General features: G+C 44.9%; 1 protein-coding gene across 4 annotated transcripts in view; it reads left to right on the plus strand.

Moving 5' to 3' along the window:
- Nucleotides 1-20535, plus strand: part of AFF2 (ALF transcription elongation factor 2) — a 482808-nt gene that overhangs the window by 276313 nt on the left and 185960 nt on the right. For all 4 annotated transcript variants that reach the window (XM_082376043.1, XM_082376045.1, XM_082376044.1 and 1 more), the window contains exon 4: nucleotides 17324-17368. In XM_082376043.1, the coding sequence (XP_082232169.1) occupies nucleotides 17324-17368 (45 nt within the window). The remainder of the gene's footprint in view (nucleotides 1-17323; nucleotides 17369-20535) is intronic.

Below are 20535 nucleotides of genomic sequence, written 5' to 3' on the forward strand. Positions count from 1 at the left end.
TTGTTTATCCTACAGAGTCTGGTATATATAACCTTATGCTCATCAGAACAATGGGAAAGTTAGGCTCACTGAATTCCAACTTGTATTTTCATGTTCACTACATTATGTTACATTGGCACAACAAAAGACTTTTGCAAAGTGAAAATAATATAGCATAACACATATTTTTAATAGGGGGTACTACATCCCTTACTTTTTGATAATACAATTGGGAGTCAATCTTCTTATACAGTGGTCTGAAGTCAGAGAGACAGGGTTTTCTACGTTGGCTTTATCACATCTGAGCTGTGTGACCTTTGGCAAATTGCTTAACCTCTCTGAACCTCACTTTCATCATTTATAAAATGGGGATAATAATTCCTACATCATAGTGTTGTCATGGCGATTAAGTGGCCCATTGTTAAGTGCTCAACTAACATTTCTGTGAACAATAGCCATTTATATGACCATTTTAACACTAAAGCTATAACAACAAAAGGCTTTGTTGACACATAGTTTTCATTTTTGCACCTTATCTTGAACTTAGTATAGTAAGCATTGTGAAAATAATTATGTAAAACGCCAGTGGTCTGCAGGTGGTAGTCAGTGTGCCTGGGGGGCAGCTGCCACCAAGTGTTCATTCTAGAGTCTAGATGGACTAGGCCTGGAGGTTGCTGTTAGGTCAGGGTTTGGATGATGGCATATACCGCAATGCATAATTAGGGAGCCCCATTAAAACCGATCATTTCCCCTTTGGGGTGGCTCTTCCATGTAAGGGCTGGGTGTCAGGACTGCATTAGTGAAATTGGGTAGACAAGGAAAAGGAAGGAAGGAGACAAGAGACTGACTAACCTTCCAGAAATACCACTCAATGTGCCAAATTTCACTTTTGAAATAAACATCCTTAGAGAGGAGTCAGGGATGGATCATTTACGGTAGTGGGGGCACTTGCAGCTGCTCCAATGCATGTCTCTCCAGAAATTAACAATTACTGTTATTTTCTGCACTTAAATCATAATTTACAAAACGGGTTTATTCATCCAACCTTGTCTTCTCAATGCTTTCAGTTTGCTGGCTTTGTATTTCCTTGTCTCCTTGCTTTGATTGGCTCAGTTGTTTAGACTGAACACGGTGCTATGGAAGCCAAGGCAATGACCACGACCCATAATCCCAGTGAACCTCACCGTGCTCTACAGCCAAAGAATCTAAGTAGGAGCTCCATCCAGTCTATTGCCTACCATAACTGGCTCAAGGCAAAGCTGGATTCTGACTTTCTGATGGTCCAGCCTTTGGTGGTGATGGTAGGGGAGGGTGGGGTCTGCACTGCTGGATACCTGCAGAGCAAACATATCAAAAAGTGCCAGACTTCACTTCCCTTTTCTGTGTCTTCTCTTCTTGCTTGCCCACTGCTTTGTTGGACGTATAATATTTTCATCACAGTCTTAATAATCACCATGTCTTCACACTATTTAAACTTTTTTGAAGAGCTGCTGCACTTAGATACCGTTTTCAGAGGTAAGGTAAGGCACAATTCCCCTGTCCTCACTGCCCAACAGAATATGGAGGGTACCGTGTGGATAGATCTATTTGATCTTCCAGTAGAAGGAACTCAGAGTTTCTAGAGTTGCTTCATTAAATTGAAATAAATTGACTTAAATGAAATGGAATCAGGAAATAATGAGTCCCCTGTCATAGGAGCTATGTAAGCAGTGGTAAAGCCAAGACTACAAAAACTTGGCTTTTTCAGCCCGATGGACCAGAGTTTCGTCCCAGGCCCTCCAGTCACATGGCTGTGTGACCTTGGGCAAATCATTTCACCTCTCTGCACTTCTTTTGTCCTCATGCTTTAAAATGGGCTGCACGTTAGAGGTTGGAGTATATAGCCTCTAGGGCCCTTTCTCTGTCAAGAGTCTATCAGGAGATGAATGTATCCATTACTGGACAAGCAACTGAAAAGTGTTCCATTGAGAAGGAACCAGTAGCATTAGCTTTGCATGGGACAGATGACACATTTATCATAGAGTTATTTCATTTCTTACCTGGTCCCTCTCCTCTCTGCCCTTCAGCAGTTTTAATAGATCACGGTCAGAGCTTTAATGCTCCGGGCCAAAGGCCTCTATCTACCTGTAATGGCTGTCAGGGGCAGTCCTTTTTCAGAGTGCCCATCTTACTCTCAGTATCCAGATTTCTCAGGATGGAAGGGTTGCCCTTGCCAGCTCGATTTGGCTGTTTCCCCGTTCCTTGAATGGAACAATAAAAGAGGAAGAGGATGTTGGGCTTCAAGGAGAAAGCAGCCATTCAGTAAGAGAAGGATGCAGAATCGGTTGGGTTCGGCCGATCCTAGGCCATCTGGGCCATCGGCCGCCTTGGACAGAGCTGTCTCAGTGGCATGGTGTGGATGTGAATCTCACCTCACCGAGTGTGCTGAGGAGAGAGTGGGAGGGGCGGATGCAGGAGGGAATAAACAATTCCCGCTGTGACAGGGAGCAGAGAGATGGGGTGATAGGATGTGGGGACGTGGTGTCGAGGTTTTCCTTTGTATTTTAAGAGGGATGGTACTAAGGCATATTTATATACCAATGGGTATAACTCAGTGGAGAGGGGAAAAAAAACGTATCGCAAAAGAAAAAAATGGATGATTGTAAAAGCAAAGTCCTTGAGAAGGAGTGAACAGATTAGAAAACAACTGGAGAGGCTGGCGCTGGTAAGCTCATTTCCCCACCGATTCATGACTCCTCAAATCAACACTGAGTTCAGGTGTTCGTGGGAGGCCAGTTTTCACGGCATATTTGGACAGCCAACGAACCTGTAGGAACTTCCTTCAGTTGGCTGTAAAATGGCCGAGAGCTAAAGCTAAAGGACAGTCAAGTATCGGAGTAGCAAGGTGCTGACCTCGGTGTTGAACCTGAGTTCTCAGTGCTTAGCATCTGTGGAGGCCTGGCCGGAGGAAGGAGCTGGTCTACCAGTGACATAGCAGGTGCTCTTCAACGCCCAGACTCTGAGTCATGATGCTACAGGTGACGTTCCTTCAAGATGCTCTTCCTCCTCCCTTAACTTTTCAATGTGCGATTTTGTAGGTCTCATTGTAAGCCATCAGGGTTTTTTGGCCTTGTCGGTTGGTAGTCAGTTTGGAATCGGGGATAACATTGTTTGCCCTATAACAGAGATAAGTATCCTCTCATCTTAGGGGGGGAACCTTCATTGCAGTTCATGAACTTGGCTTCTGAATTCTTCAGGCTTTACTGGGCACTCTGAGTAAGTCCATGTTTATAGACCAGGAGCATGAAATAGCAAAAGACACACTGGATCGGGTAGCTGAAAACCTAGGGGCTAGTCTTCACCGCTAAGTGGCCATAAAACCTCAGACAAGTCATGTAACCTTTTGAGGGCCCAGATTTTTTTCATCTTTATAATGAAGCTTATTGTATCTTCTTTGCCTACTTTACAGGGCTGTCATGAGGAACAAATGATACAGGGTGGCAGGTGGGGAGCAGAGAGGATGTGAAAGGACTTTGTAGCCCAGCAAGGACGAAACTTCCGAGGAATTATGTATCTGAGCCTTGGTCTTAGTAACAATAACAGTAGACCATATTCTTAATATTGCCCTCATATAAATGGCCTCATTCCCTTTTGTTTTCATATGCCACCAGGGTGCTGTTCTTAGAGTTTTGAATTAAGGGGTTAATATCTTCACATTAAGGATTAAGGAGATCTCACTGGGGGTTAGATTATCATTTATAGAGACGAGAAACTGAGAATCTTGAAAATGCTAATTGCAAAGCTTATCTTGACAAAATAGATGTTAGATGCTGCCTAAAAGCCTTGTAGCACCCTGATAAGGTGTCGTGCTTTCCTTTTGAGCACATATTGTAAAACAAAGACAAAACATTTAGAAATTAATGAAATGCATTTTATAAGTATACCTAAGTGCTCAGCTAGATAATTTCAAGATCAGTGTGATCATAATAAATGTTTATTTACAGCCAGCCCTCAGCCCAGAGCCTTTTGGGTACCCAACTAAATGCACAGTAAGTATTTGTAATCGCATCATCTAAATTGGTATATCATTTTAGATTTAAAAAGTTCCTCTTCTTTATGATAATTCGTTTGAATGAAGAAAGACCTTCAAACTGATTGTAAAGATCTTCAGATAACACTTTATAGTGTAATATATATCGCTGGGTTTATTCATCTTGTGTTGGGAGCTTTTATGGATTCCAGCTATATGTCTTCGCCACAAATCTTGTTTTTTGTGCTCATGGCCTCCGTGAGAATAAATGGAAGTTGTGGAGTCTATGAAGGCCGCTGGAGGGAATCTCCCGATCTCCTAATATATCAGTGTCTCTTCGTGTCTGTTCCTGATGGGGTCCAACAGCAGGTCAACATCCTTAGGTAAAGAAAGGCTTCCTGAGAGTGAGCAGCAGTCATTGAAAATAAATTAATGAAAGCCAGTGACTGCCGATCTCTTTGACAAGAAGGAATTCTTGCTGCCAACATTTAGAAACCACTGGAAGTGGTCTCCATTGGAAACCAGGTTTTGACTTTCTGCCCTGGGCTGCCAAAAGTATTGTGGTAGAAAATGCGAAAATAAGTTGAACTTTGAATTATAATTTCAATGACTGTCTAGTGAAATGGATTCACGCTCTGGCACTGCACCTTTGAGGCTTTGGGTTGATTCACATAAGATAAAAATCTATCTGGTCTGACAGTTGAAAAGGTCGCAAGCACACTTGATGTCTGGTGGTCTCAGTACATTCCCAAATCTTGATTAAACACGGAAGATGTAGGAGCTATTATGGGATTTTTCAAAGTCTTTTCAAACAGAGCCATTTCTACATGCTTTGGCTTCAAGTGTATGGACTTTTAGCCACGTACCGATTATATTTTCACTACCATTTAGCGAGAACTTCTAACTTAACGAGAAGCCCTCACATGATTGAGGCACTCTGTCTTTGTGGCCAACATGTTATTTTTGAGAATGACATCTAATAGTCATAGTGGTCTCCCTAATATGAAAAATGGAACTGTCCACATTTTAATGTTTCCACTGAAGTCCTAAAGCATGTTATCTGCTGCCATTTTGAAAATATTTGCCAGGATGGCTTGACATTTTTACTTCTGTAGATCATGCAGGCTCTGTACCTGTGAAATTTATAGCTTTTCATTTTCGATTGGAGACTTCTTTTGATTAGAGATCAGCTGGCGAACACAAGTTCAAGTTTTGAAATTAATTTGCTTTGGACCACAGATTGATAGACTCATTTTAACAGATTGGAGTTGCTTTAGAGACTAGATCCTAGGCCAACCCGTCGGTTTTATAGCTAGAGAAACTGTGACTTGCCCAAAGTCATACAGTGCCATAGTCACTACCTATATGAATCTTTTCTCTTATTCAAAATTAAGGTCAAGTCCCACTTCCTTGCATGATCACCCCAGAGCCATGGACAGTTTTTTCGTCTGTGACTTCCTATTACAGTTATTGTGAAAGCCATTCATCTGTCTCTTAGAAGTAGTGTCACTACACAGTCTGGGATTTCTAGGAGAGTCCTGATTTGAAATAGTCACTTTCATTCTCCCCATATTAGATAGTCTGGACATTCCCATATTTGGCCATCTAAGTCATGTCATCCCCAAACTAAAATCCCCCTTCTGCCCATGTGCCTGATTCAGGGATCAGAAAATATGTGCTAACTTGTACTGTCATTACTCATTTTTGGTATATAGGTCCTGTCTACTCTTAAGTAGGTGTTCCTTGTGGACATTTAATTCTTTATCATCTACTGAATTTCCCATAATGCCTAGTGCGCTGTACTGTGCGTAGTGGGAATGCAATGTATATTTTCCATTTGGGACAAGTTTCTTAACGTGAACAGATTTTCCAAGCACCAAGTTTGGAAATACCCCAACACATTGATCCCGGTCAGGAGTAAGTGTGGTTATTTCACTGGATGTATTCTATTTGTATCAGTAAGGTGTTGTCATTGTACCTGGAATTATAAGCACCTGCCAGGTGTCTGTTTATCTTGCTTACTTTCACAGCTAAGAAATAATCAGTCCCTGGTTTTCACGTGGATGTGAGACAAGCTAGGATCGTTGGTGTCCTGCATATGCTCTTCCTGTTAATTGGCGTAAACTATTTGGCTCCATAAACCATGGGACGCTATGTATCATTCCCTCTCTGGTCTTCAATGTATGAGGCAGCGGGCTCGAGACGCTCCACAGAGCGGGCCCACACGTAATGTCACAGACCCTTTCTTTATGACACGGTGTCGAGGGTCTGTGTTTGCAGAGTGATTTTCTGGAAAAATGCCATGCCCTTCTGTGAGCCAAGTGTTTCAGAGTGTCCCATAAATGCTGGGCAGAAGGGGTCTTAGGGCCATCTCTCAAGCTAACTGGAGATACTAAGTAAGGCCCAGGGGAAGTTTAAGAAACAGGAACTTCTTGTGTTTCTTCTATTGATTTTTCTGCCAACAAAAAAGTGTAACAAATCGTGGTGTTTTCAAATAAAAGCATCAGGAATAAACTCGAATTTTAGAGAGCGATTTCCTGGGCACACACGCAGGTGCATTTGGGGGAGGGCTGGATGAAGCAGGAGATAGGTAACCATGCCAGGTCGGTAAGGGCCAGGGTCGTGAAGCATTACTTATAATCGAACAAAGTGGTAATTTTGCCAACTCTCCATTCTCAAATATGACATCCTCTTCATGGTAATCAAACTATTACTCTGACACGGTTTCCTTATCAGGAAACCAGTCTGCGATTGTGACCTGAAAATGAAGGTTGTCTTTCAACTCATTTGAATTGCAAACAGGAGAGACAACCTATAGCTACTGTGGCATATTTTTTAAGCAAAACCAGGCACCTACATTGACCTCCTATTTACATTCCTTTGAGAAGAAAAAAAATCACATAAAAGCTACCAAGAAACACATTTCACAGCAGGCAAATTAATTGGTTTTACAGTATTTGAATGGAGGGTTTGTCAAATAAAACATGCCGTGACAGTTAACAGTGTCATTTAGAGCCAGAAAATTATTGGCTTATTTGTTATTGGATAAAAGGAAGGCAAACATTTTGTATTAGGAAGTTTTAATGTGTTTAAAATCCTCATTAGGGATTAATGGACATGCTTGCTTAGCATAGCGCCTCATTAATTTGAGGCTAAACAGTTACTTCTGTGTTTCAATCTCAGTGTTGTTTCTTAACATTTTTTTTTTTAACTTCTCTTTAATTAGATCTTGCAGTTGAGTTTGGTCTCTACACCATTGGAGATGTAGAATTAATTAATGAGATTTATAAATCTAATGGAAGGGAGTTATTCTTAGCTATCGTTTCATTTTAGTGAGCAGTTAAACCACATGTAAGTGGGCGCAGATCTGAGAGATTTCAGAAGTCTAGAAAAAATGTGAACTTCCCTGAATATATTTAGTAGTGTCACTTGGCATTAATAGATAAAAGTGTTTTAATTAGAGTTATAAATAATAGGGGAGCTGGCGAGGATTCACTTCCCGTGCACAGGGCTTGTTCTCTCGGATCATCACTGTCAGAGAAGAGCAATTGTAGGTCTCTTTCCGTGGCATCGCGGTGTCAACCACTGGCAATTAAGACAATCCTAAGTGCAGGATTTAGAGAGTCAAGAAGGCGCCAAGTTCGTTAGAGGTTAGTCTGAAAGAGGAGACACTTTCTATCAAGTGTATTCTGTTGTCACCTTTTTATTGAGGACATGTATGGGTACAATTTGTAAAGTCTATTCCACTGACGTTGCTTTAAGGAACATGTAGCTATAGAGCAAAATCAAACTGAAATCTGGGTTTCTTGTTTTAAAGCAGACATTTAAGTCATTAGCTATGTATTTAGAAGAAGACGGGAGGAGTTTCTTTAGGGTGAGGGATTGTGAATGTCAAGGGAAGACCTTTCCTTTCTGAAAGATTTTCAGAAAATAGGAGCCAAAGATACATATTTAAAAGGTTCTTTTCTAAATGGGGTTACAGCACGTAATTTAAGACCCCATAATATGCCTGCAGCAATGTCTTCAGAAGCTACCAGAAAAATCTGAACTCCCACTTCATGTTTTTTCCCCCCTGGTGAGGAAGTCTTGTATCTTTTAGAAACCATAAATGCTTAGAAGAAGTTATCAATCCAAGATGTATTATAAAAGATAATCGTATTTTAAAATGTCTCCTGCTAACATAGTAAATGTGTAAAAGTTTTCTTAAGGACAAAATATTTAAGTGATTAAAAACAGCGCTTCTTTAAACAATTTGGAAACTCCTTCCAGTGCTATGTAGCGATGATCTCTCTCAGGAGGATACGGGTTAATGGCGTTCCCTACTTCCCGAGGGACAAAGTTGAATTCATTTAGCCCCCAGAGAGGCGTTCCTCAGGCCCCGCGCCTCACTTCATCCGGGCTTGTGGGTCACGTGAGGAGAGTCACCACTGTGGGATCCCTGCTCCTGGGCGCTCTGCTTGTTCCATTCAGAATGAAGCCCCTTATAGATCAGAGCAGTTGGAGAACTGTGAACTGTGGTTAATTAGCTAATCAGTGTTGGAAAGTGCAGTAGCTAATAGTGGGGAGCAGAGTGCCACCTCCTTCTAAATCCCCAGAGGCTACTTGGCCTCCAGTTGTCTCCCTTCCCCTACCTCCTCCTTCCTTTATCTCCATACTGCGGGCATAGACAGCATCTCCTTCAGTGTTTCACACGGTAGCTCGCTCTTTCTTGCCCTTAAATATTGCCAGAGAGTTCTATTATACTTTCCTAGCCTACCCCTGTTCCTGTTCTCCAACAGAACCATTTTCCACCTTTCCTTTCTCCGCACGTTTCCAATAACCAGCCCCGTTCTCCACTGATGACCTTGCCACATACTTCATAGAGAAGAATAGATACAATCAGACAAGTACCCCCTCATCTTCTCGTCTTTAATTTCTCCAACCCAACTGCTTATGTACCTAAGGCACTCTGCCTTCCCTCCCGTTACAATGGAAGAAGTGTCCAGAAGGGTCCACGCTCCTCTTTCAGGCTAGTCTCTCCAACTGTGTCCTAATCTGTTCGCTCCTTCTCAAGGACTTTGCTTTTACAATCATCCATTTTTTTTCTTTTGCGATACGTTTTTTTCCCCTCTCCACTGAGTTATACCCATTGGTATATAAATATGCCTTAGTACCATCCCTCTTAAAATACAAAGGAAAACCTCGACACCACGTCCCCACATCCTATCACCCCATCTCTCTGCTCCCTGTCACAGCGGGAATTGTTTATTCCCTCCTGCATCCGCCCCTCCCACTCTCTCCTCAGCACACTCGGTGAGGTGAGATTCACATCCACACCATGCCACGGAGACAGCTCTGTCCAAGGCGGCCGATGGCCCAGATGGCCTAGGATCGGCCGAACCCAACCGATTCTGCATCCTTCTCTTACTGAATGGCTGCTTTCTCCTTTGAAACACTTTCTTCTCTGGGCTTCTGGGACACCATGCTTGCCTGATTTTCCTCCTGTCCTCCTAGCCACTCCTAAGGATTCAGGGGTGGCTTTGCAGTACATGATGTGTGATACATCATATGCCATGCTATCTGGACTGTGGACTCCTCACAAAAGAAACTGTAAATGGTCTTTTGGTTCAGTTTCATCTTAGGAGGACTAAGGTGTGAAATTAGTTTTATAGCTGAGGCCTATAGTACATGTCTGCTACATGTTGTATAGGAGTTGCCTGCTTCCTCATGTTTTTTTTTTTTTCTATTGAAGTCTAGTTGATTTACAGTGTTGTGTTAATTTCTGCTGTACAGCAAAGTGATTCGATCATACGTATCAATACATTCTCTCTTAATACGTATTCTTTTCCATTATGGTTTATCATAGGGTATTGAATATAGTTCTCCATGAAATAACTCTTTTCCTCATGTTTGTATTAGTTAGTACAAAAATCAGTTTGCGTTTCCCATGCATTTAAAAACCGTCAGCAGAAGAAGAGGAAATGTACCCGGGATTTGACAATTAGCATCAGTGAGAAAATGGTCCATGTGTAGGGGGGAGAGAATTGAAGTTCAGATGTGGATACTACATATGGACCTGCACGCAACATAGCCATTAATGTTAATGGGAGTGCAGTAAGTAGGGATTTCGTGGAATGAAGACTTTAATCTTAAATGGTCCTTGGGTGGGACAGAAGTGGGTACCCCGCGGGCCCTGAGGAGTCGTAGGCATGCCTAGGAGTTTCAAGAGGCAGGGACCATGGCTGGAAGGTCTCTGGGTTGCAAGGCAGACACGGAGAGCAGACAGAAGGCTGAGAAGAGCACAGGCAGGAAGGGGCAAGCAGGCTGGGTCGGAGTCTGGGAGGCCGGCAAAGAGAAGGAGGAGAATGCAGCTTGAGTGAAAGCAGCGGGATTAAGGCATCTGGGCGAGAAGCCTGGAGAATGTGGGGGGAGGGGCTCCGTCCCTGGGGAGCCTCGCCGCAGAGCAGGCACAGCTCGGGCATGTGTGTACCGGCAGCGGCAGCCGCCAGAGCCGCCCCTGCCCAGCCCCGGTGACCAGAGGCAGGGCGTCCTGGGGGAATGTGGGTCAGGCAGCCAGCCTCTTCCAGAAGGGCTCTTGGTTTCTTAGGGTAATCTTTCTAGATGTGTACCTTACTTTTCTTTAAGACTTTCACCCTCCCTCCCCGTTTATAGCTCACTCTTCTATAGAAACTAGTTATTAGACCAAATAAATGAACAGTGAGCTAATGGCTATTCAGAGCCCACTGAATTAAGTACTCTTCACTTCAAATTCCATCTGCCATTAGGTCCTCTCCGCTGATGATGGGCCTTTCTGCATATGCATTCCGCCGTTGCCCATACCTAATGTAATCAGCGGAGAGCTGCCCCCATAATGAAGCGCATCGCCCACCCTTCCCCTTCAGCCCCCCTTCGCTCTCTGTTGTCTTGCCCCCTCAAGTCCCATCTCCAGCCTCCTTTGTCACCTTCAGTGAGAGCCGCCAGATGGAGCAGCCTGAGACCGGGCCCCTGAATAGGGTTTCATAATTAGCGACATTCGCAAGATGTCATGGGGGCCAATTTCCAAGGCGACTAAACTATGTACTCAGTGGTTCCAAGGTTCAGGGTGCTGACAACTTTCCAAGAGCCTTAGAGGGAACTTATAATAAAAGGTGTTGATGGAGACTTCAGATGCACCCACTGCCAGGCTAAGGTGCTTTTATATGACTCACTTCATCTCAACCTCACGACAATCCTCGAAGTGGAATTTTATTCCCCTTATATAGATAGAGAGACAGAGGCTCAGAGAAGTTCAAGTGTCTTGACCAAGTTCACAAAGCAAGTTAAGTATCAGAGCTGGGATTAAAAATCCAAGTCTCTCCAGCTTCAAAGCCCATGCTCTTTCCCCTACCCCTTTATGCCCTCAGAAAACACAGTAAATTATCTCACTGATGTGCTCAAATAAATAAAATGTGATCGCTGAGTCTTCCTTTTTAGTTTTAGTTCCATGTAAGGTTCTAGACACAGGGTCACTTTGTGTACTTGGCTTAAAATGGCAAGTGGTATATTCCTTTGATCTTCATGCTCTACTTTTTAAAAATTTATTTATTTTATTTATTTATTTTTGGCTGTGTTGGGTCTCCGTTGCTGCGCACAGGCTTTCTCTGGTTGTGGCGAGCGGGGGCTGTCATGCTCTACTTTTTATTGCTTCTTTTCTTAGAGTGAATGGTGAATATTAGCTTGTTTTACATGGGGTATTTTGACCATGTGACACCCTTAAAAATTAGCCGGCAGCAGTATTTTAAATACCAACTCCTTGGACACCCAGGACTTTTGCTGTATTAAAATGAAATGGGAATATGAGCTGGTTGGCTGTACCATGTAACCGTTGTGAAATCTTCTTTGTTTTGATTAAAGTTATATCACCTGAGGATTTCTGTCTGCAGTTTATGTTAACTGTTCCCGTTTAACCATAGACTCATGAATACAAACTAGAATAGGGACGGGTTAAGGTGAGGCAGGAAGCAAGGGACAGAAAGGTCTTAACCTGAACTGGGTTCGTCCTTTTCCAAATTGGAAAACGGGGACTCCCTGGATGGGGAGGGGAAATAAAGGGGTCTCAAAGCGAGTGCAAATAGGAACCTCAGAGGCTGCTGCTACTTGTTTGGACAAATGGCCGATGATGGGGATTAAACATTTTAAAAAGCCGGAAAACTCATTTGCTACTAGAATATCATAACCTGAGTTTTCATTTTGTTAGTAATGCCGTGTCAGGGGATCTCTGTCTCGTCAGTGAGTCATGGGGATGAACGGGGCAATTTGTTAATGAAAATACAAATGGAATTAGTTTGGAAGCTGCCAGCGGTGTCAGTCGTGGATATTGTTTAACTGGGCCGGTAGCATGGATTTTGGTGTTAGTGATGTGTCACTCAGTGTCACTTGCACTTGTTAGGAGAATCCAAGCGTTCACTGGCAATTAAACTTGCAATTTGTGAGTTCTACTGGGCGAAGTCTTTGTCAAGGTGGAACATGCCTAGAATAGTGGACTTAGATGGCCAGGTTTTGTGGGAAAACTTCAGGGTGATTTTAGAAAAATAAAAAAAAATGACCTCTTTTCCCTCGCAATCACTTAATAAAAATGTACTCAGAGACACGCATCTCGCTCTACTGGGTTAACCATGTGATGATCATGATTCTTTTAATGTTTTACATGAATCTTCGTGTTTTCTATCAGTGCCTCTCAATGCCACAATCAGGGTATTTTTGATATCTTGTATTACCCTAATCGCCAAGAAGTATGCTCCAAACTGATTAATTCCAGAATGATTAAAACATCCTATGCAATTCATTTATTGTTGCTGCAGTTAATTGAATATTTGATGATTTAAAGGTACCCTGATTATTTCCTAAGATATGTCTTTATCACCAGGCAGATGATCTGCGCGTGGTCCCCGTGTGGCTACATGGGGTGGCAGCCCGCACTGTCACACGCCGAGAGGGTAGGCACTCGGGAGGGCTCTCAGTCAACTCAGCACCTGCCCGATGGGCGCCTGCCTTCCCTGGCCCTTAGAGGACCCCATCCGTGCCCAGCCCGAGAGGGTCGTCTGGGGCCAGCAGTGAGAGCACAGCCTCCCCGGGCGGCGTGCAGCTCGCTTTCTGCTCCCGGAGGAGGGGGCGGAGAGGGGGATGCACGAGATCGCCGGCTCTGAGTGGCTAACTTGCGCTTTGTGGACTCTCTGAATACTCAAGAGTGCATTGAAAGGGAGGCGAAGGTGGCTCCGGAATTAAGCGGCAGCTTGGCAACTCGTCAGGCGGCAGTTCTAATCCCAGTGTCACCACTACTTCTCCTCCTGTCTCCTGTCACACCTGTCCGAGTGACTCCTCCACAGTTCCTGCGAGAGGACGGGGCTGTGAGAGACAGACTGACAGACAGACAGACAGACAGACAGAGCAACTAGGCAGCCGGGGCTGAGCCCCAGCCTGAGCCCGGCTTCTGTCCAGAGCGCAGCGTGAGTGACCTGGGTGCCGTCCCGCAGGAGGCTCCGAGCCTGCAGCGGCCTCAGGTGGCCCCGGCACTGCTCGGCCATGTCCGATCCTTGGCCTCTCACCCCCTTGTGGGCCGAGGACTGCGAGGGGGACCTCGGCGGCTGGGACCTCCTGTCGGACATGGCTCTGTCCGTGAACCCGGTAGGTACCCCTGACACCCAAGTCAGACCTCCTGTTCCGTATTGTCTGTTTCCCCTGTAAATGTTTGTCTCCCTCAATATGCGTGGAGTCTCGAAGGCAGAAATTATGTTGTCTTCGGTGTCTTTAAATCCTCCCCTTGGCACCATCCTGAGCACAGTGTGAGCTCAATCAGGATTTGTTGTCTAAAGAAGTAAATGGGAGAACTGATGAATAGGCGGACGGGCGAATGAATGCGATCCTATTACCCTTGTCACCACCTTACAATGTATGTCCCAGTGGGTCTCAATTGTTTGTTTTCCCGTCCCATCTAGACATTTAACTCCGAGAGAAAGAGGCCAAGTCTGATGGTTCTTTGTGTCACCGACCCCCCTCGCCCAGCACTGTTCTAGGCACAGAGGAGATGCTCGCTGGTTAATTCAAAAGCACTTGCAGGGGGGGAAAAAACCACTTGCGGCTCAAATGAGTTGTCTTGCGGTGAAAAGAGCAGCGGGGCAGGGCTAGGTGACTTTGCGGGACTGGTGACTCCATGTCAATGCTGGATTCCAGTATTTTCTAAAAAAGAAAAAAAAATCTGCACGCTCGGTATGGATGCATATTTATTTGACTGTCCGTGTCGGCAGAGTTCTTCCCCAGAGTCCACAACTCTTTCTATTTTGACAGCATTTCCCCATAAGGAAACGGATATTTATAATACCAGGTGTAGAGATGATATTTGCGGTTGGCAAGAGTGAGTCAGATCTTACCTTGTGCAGACGAGAAGACTGGGCTTCGTAATAAAGCAGTGAGGAGACCAGCAGGGCAGGGGCTAATGACCCAACGCACCATGAGGGGCTTTGCAGGTTACAAAGCGCGTTCACATACCTTATTTCATTTGCTGCTCGCAGAAACCCTTGTGAGATTTGAAAGGAGCAGGTATTACTGTTATCGTCCTTTTATTTTACTCGATTTTATTTTATAGTTGGGCGAACTGGAACTCAGAGGGGTAAAGTTGTGAAGTCCTGTTCCCAAGGGGAAGGACCAGCCTCCCACCCAACTCTTGAGACTCATAGGCAAATGTTCTCACTGTGTCTGCATGTGGCTGATACTTTTTTCCCACTTTTATTTCAGAATTAACATTTGTGTGTTTGTGTGGCAAAGGGAAAACAAAGACCTTTTCCTGAGAGTTGGGCAGCCCAACAGATACAGTGTGACAACCACACTGAAGATTTAAGTCTTGGCTGTAATCATTTTGACCTTTGTGTTTGGGGAAGGTATATGTTAGAAGTTCAACAACTGTCTTGGAAAATACGGTTGCTAGAGCCTTGAGCAATGGAATGAGATTTTTTTTTAAATTTATTTATTTAGTTAGTTTTGGCTGCGTTGGGTCTTCGTTGCCACGCGCGGGCTTTCTCTAGTTGTGGCGAGCGGGGGCTGCTCTTCATTGTGGTGGCTTCTTTTCATTGCGGTGGCTTCTCTTCATTGCAGTGGCTTCTCTTGTTGTGGAGCACGGGCTCTAGGCACGCGGGCTTCAGTAGTTGTGGCACAGGGGCTCAGTAGTTGTGGCTTGCGGGGTTAGTTGCTCCGTGGCATGTGGGATCTTTCTGGACCAGGGCTCAAACCGTGTCCCCTGCATTGGCAGGTGGATTCTTAACCACTGTGCCACCAGGGAAGTCCTTGGAATAAGATTTTATTTGATGTTAAGAATAATCAGCTGAGTTCTGTAATCCTGTAATATGTTAGACCAGCCTCTCCTAGTGTACATTCTGCAAACACCCATTCTATGGAATGGCGATCATTGTTAATCGGGAAAAAAAAAACACATGAAAACTAAAAACCCAACAATCAATAGTCAAAAAAGTTGGGAACATCCTGCTTTAAACCAATTACATAGGTGTCTCAGAGCCTTTAAGCTGCATCATGGGTTGCCAAGAGGGGGATGGATGGCAGCGTTTCCCATACTTTTTTGGACACGGAACCTCTCATTTTGCAGGACTGGTGTCCATGGGATGTTCTGCTTTATAGTACTTACCATGGTAACAATCGTCCATTACCTATGTGATTCTTCACACCCGCCTTCTTCCTGAGTCTACAGACTCCATGAGGGAGGAAACTGTGTCTCCTTTTGCTTCTTTCCATTGTGTCTTTGCCGATCACAAGCCTGGTGGCACAGTCCCTGGCCCTCAAAGAATATTTGTTGAATGAATGAATGAATGATCTCTGCTAGACCAAACCACGTGTGGTTCCCTATCAGGAGCCTGTATTTAAGGTTCTTTACCATGTCTGCCCAGGCAATTTGTCAGCCTTTCCTTCTGCTGTTCTTTCCGCTCAGTATTAGAGTATTCGTGTTCTTGGAAGGGTGACTGTATAATTTGTCTTCTGAATCAGGACATTTTTGAGGGTGAAAAGGGACACTGTCAGTAATGACAGCAGAATAACATGTGTACACTGGAACCACACTGGATAACCCAGGCTGGATGGCCCCCTCATTATTGTTGACTCTCTAATCCCCACTAGGGAGTTTATGCTGCTTGGAGCAGGGACTTTTACATGGAGTAGGTAGTCAAGGTAGTCGATAAATATTGGTTGAAATTAATGTATGTACAGTAGTGACTGTTACGCTCACTTAAGATTTACTGATGATTGTAACATGTATTTTTTAAGATTGAGGGAAACTGGCGCCATATTCTCTTCCCCATTTCCTCAAATATAGTTGTGTTTACACCTTAATCTATCAGAGTAACTAGGGGATTAGGACTTAATTGCCCTTGCGAGAGGCCTGGAACCTACAGCCTCTCTGGCAGTGCTGTCTTTACAGGACTGGCCTTTTACCTCCCAAGGCAGTGAGTGAAAGAGACCAATGGTCTCCCTACTGGAACTGGAGGGAAGTGGAGGTGATCAGATTGCCATCGTGGAGCAGGTGAAGGTGTGAAGGAGAGAGTTTGGAAGGTTTGGGGGATGCCCATACCTGCACAGGTGACATCACACCTGGTAGACCTTCCTCCAGCTGGTGGTCCCACCCTCAGGTCCCTCATCAAGCACAGCTTTAGAGCTGGTGTTTTCACTGTGGCATTTGGCTTCTTGCTTTCACTGACTATGGAGCTCCTGAAGGAAAGGGCATGTGCCAGACGCAGAGTCAGTACTCAGTACAGTTCTGCTAGTTGCTTGAATTTTGATTGATTAGGAAGGTGTCACACTGAGGAAAAAAGCTCAGGGCATTCACTTTGTATATTTGTGAGATTCTCTCTGTAGGCATCTGATTGGACTCCTGAGTTAAAAGGGGACTTCAATTAATCACAGAAGTGTTTTCATATAGGCGTCCTCTTTTACAAATCTGTGATTATGAATAACATGGTAAAGTATGTCAGTGGGTGGAAGAGGCCTCAAAGATCAGGAAGGCGAGCTCCTTCTTTGGATGGATGAGCGAAGTGAAGCTTGGGGGACAGGGGAGGATGGTTCCGTGTCCCAGAGCAAGTCAGTGACAGAGCCAGGCCCTCTCTGCATCTTGTACTGTGGTCTTACTGCTTCAGTAAAAGAAAACAAAATTGGCCGTTTGCAGATATTTACTGCTTTGTATTTAATAGGGGAAAAAACCGCATGTATAGCTATATTTACTTCCTTTACAATTTTTCCTACAGGGTAAAATATTATACAGCATGCTTTTCTGAGAATAACTAGATTATGCTTAATTTTCTTTTTTTGTTTATTTTGTTTTAGGTGAGCCTTCCCAGTGACCCAAGCTGTGTTGAAGAAATCTTGCGGGTGAGTTTAAACCTTTATCTCTCTGCCTTTTAATAATGAAGCAGTCAATCTGCTTAAGCTGTTTAAAGTCATTCCTCTTCTGTTTCCGGGAGTGTCTCATTTCTTACCTGGTCTTCTTGCTCTCTAATCAAGCTAGTCTCCTGATCTCACCAAGCTTCTGTCGCCTTCTTGCATCCTTCTGAGTCTTTCTTTTCAGGGCTGAACAGAGACTCACCACCTCCTTTAGGAAACGTTTCCTGTTCAAGCATCCTACCCGCAATCTTTGCCTTTCTGTTCTCTGGGATCTCAGGTCAGCCTCATTGCTGCCTCCTGCTATGTTGCTGATGGGACATGGTCATGGAGATTGTGGCCTACAATGAGGGGATGAGAAGTGGCAGGGTGGAGGGGAGGAGATGAGGAGAGACTTGAGAATGGTGGCAAGTTGTGGGAGATGGTACTAATGGGAGTGAACTGGTGCATGAGAATGGCGCGGAGGCAGCACAGAGCTGCAAAAGGTAGCAATGACCTCTCCCAAAGTACACGATTAAACCAAAAGGAGAAACCGAAGCCAAGGCAGAGAAATGTATGTCCCGTCTCTGGCTGTTGGCATCCTAAGGCGTTGCGGTATATGAAGAATAGGAGTCAGGGGAGTGAGTTTTCTCTCCACCATTTGTCACTTCTGTAATTTGGACAGATAACTTCATCTTTCTGAATCTCCCTTCCTTGTCTGTAAAAGAGGACAATAACGCCTGTCCTAATTCCCTTATAAGCTGCCGAGCGGTATATAAATGCTCTTTACTATGAGAAATGATCAGTGTGGCCAGGAGAAAACCATGCTGGCTTTCCACTGGGGAAAGAAATCCATCTCTGTGCCAGGGGAAATTCTTCATCCCCTTTCCTCACCTCCCCAAGTCACCCCAACTCCCCCGACAGTCTCCCTGGTAAGTGTTGGAAGCAAACCCTGTGAAAATGCAGCCAAAGGAATAAAAAGGAGTAGAAACCTGTTTACCATCGAGCTGAGCGGGCACCTGATTTCCCCAACTGTGGATATTCGTGCACCTTTTTCAGCCCAAGAACATTGTTACTGACTGTTAAAGAGAGGAGTCCCATCCCTCTGATCAGAGATGAGACGATCTGAGTTAGGGGCGTACTGGCTACTTTGGTAAGAGTCCAGGAACCCCTCCATCATCTCTCCCTGGGATCCAAGGGCCGGGCGGGGGGAGTGTGGGCCGCCGCCATGAAATCTGCAGCGTGATGCACCCTCGGAACCCAGCCGCTTGCTCCCCGCATCCCGCAACGGGTGGAGACGGTGCAGATGCACCAAATACACCAAATACTGTGAGGGTCGTGGCCACCTGCCTTTTAAAGAAAGGCGATGCTGAAAGAAACCTCTTCCTCTAGCCCCTACAGTAGTCTGGCTTTTCCAAATGAAGTCAGTGGTCTTTTCTGAACCCCAAAGGAATGCCAGACCCGTTTCAGAATCACCACCTCATTTGTGACAGTTGGAATTCTCCACTTCAGAGCAGCCGGGCCCTGGAGCCTAGGTGGCCCACACAGTGACTGAGCGAGGGGAGCCGGCCGGACACCTGGCAGAGGCTGGCGACTCCAGGCTGCTGGAGAAGCCACTTAGAGAAACAACAGAATGTCACTTAAACGCGCAAAGAAAAGAAGTAGTTGCCTTAATAAGCTCATAAAAGGTAGCTCCCTTTGAGAAAGTAACAAAAGTCTTTCTGTTGTTCTTGAAAGAGAATCTAGGGGAATGGGCTTTTTTTTTCTTTTTTTTCTTTTGAAGGGCTATACATTGTATAGAATTCTGGGCTTTTTGTTTTGTTTTGTTTTCTTGACAATACCATTAATGAGTGGGCTTTCCTTTATTTAAGAATGACATGTTTCAATCTCCATGCTTGGAATAAAAATCAGCTTTCTGAAGTCTATGCCTCAGATTTTATGACTACTTCTTAAAATTTTATAGACCACATTACACGGCACAACAGAGTGCTTGCTGGACATTTTTGTTACGGCACGTTCACGTTCCTGTTTGTCTGAGGGCCTTGGAGCCCTGCAGACGATCCCACAGTAAGTCTGTTGGTCACCTTGCTCCCCATCTGCCTCCTCCTCGCGGGGGCGGAGGGGGGAGATACCTTTCCTCTTTCTGGCCTCCTCTCCCTGACCCCCTCAGTGCTTTTCCAACCAAGCAGAGTCCAAAGCGAGGTCATCTTCTCTCCCTCACTGAAGGGGACTCGGCAGAGGCAGGTGCTCTGGCCCAGGGGTGGGAAAAGCTGGCCGCCAGTTGGTCCCGACGTTCCATCACTTCCTAGCTGTGTGGCTTTTCAATTTCCTCGTCTGGAGAACAGGGGGTCATTCTGCACCCTTGCACCCCCCTTCTTCCTCCGTGAACGAGTCTGTAATGTGTACACACCGCTGGCATGTGTAACGGGGAGAGAGCTCCGTCTGTCGGCTCGCCCAACTTTCCCACCTCCCCGAGTCCCCCTTTTGTCCCTCTACAGCCCAGCAGGCAAAGCCACTTCATCGCACATTGGCACAGACCAAGTAGGCCACGACTGGCCTCTCCCCTTCAGACCCACTTCTCTTTCCACGCGCTTCTGGTTCTCATTCTACCCGGGAGCTCACCTTGTCTGGTCTCCCGGGGCTGACTTGACCTGATATGACGAACTTATGTCCCACTAGCACGTGACTGCCTTTTAGAGTACTTGAACCTCATTATCTTATTTTGATCATAGGAACCATGGGTAGTCACTTATTATTGGCGTGGCCAAAAAGTTCGTTCGGATTCTCCGGAAGATGTTATGGAAAAACCCGAATGAGCTTTTTTGGCCAACCCAGTGTTTCAGCAAATCGGGGCCCAGAGAGGTTATACATGACCTGCCACCCTGGGTGAGGCTTGTATATGGCAGAGGCACAAGGAGAATCTGGTCTTCGCTTTGCACTATACCTGTCAACCACCCTGTCACAAACCTACGGTGAAAATCCCTGGATTCAAAAAAAATTGCCTCAGATGCTTGGCAGACTTACTTCTAGCAACTCGAACTGGGAATACCAGCAAACCAACAAAATTTGAGCCGGTTTTAGGAATTAATTCTTTCTTCCGGACATCTTGAATATTTTCAAATCTCATTTCAAATAATAAAATAATAACAATAACAAATTACTGCTACTAATAAAAAAAT

Source organism: Balaenoptera borealis (genome assembly GCF_965194805.1).
Source record: "Balaenoptera borealis genome assembly, chromosome: X".
NCBI classification, from domain to species: Eukaryota; Metazoa; Chordata; class Mammalia; order Artiodactyla; family Balaenopteridae; genus Balaenoptera; species Balaenoptera borealis.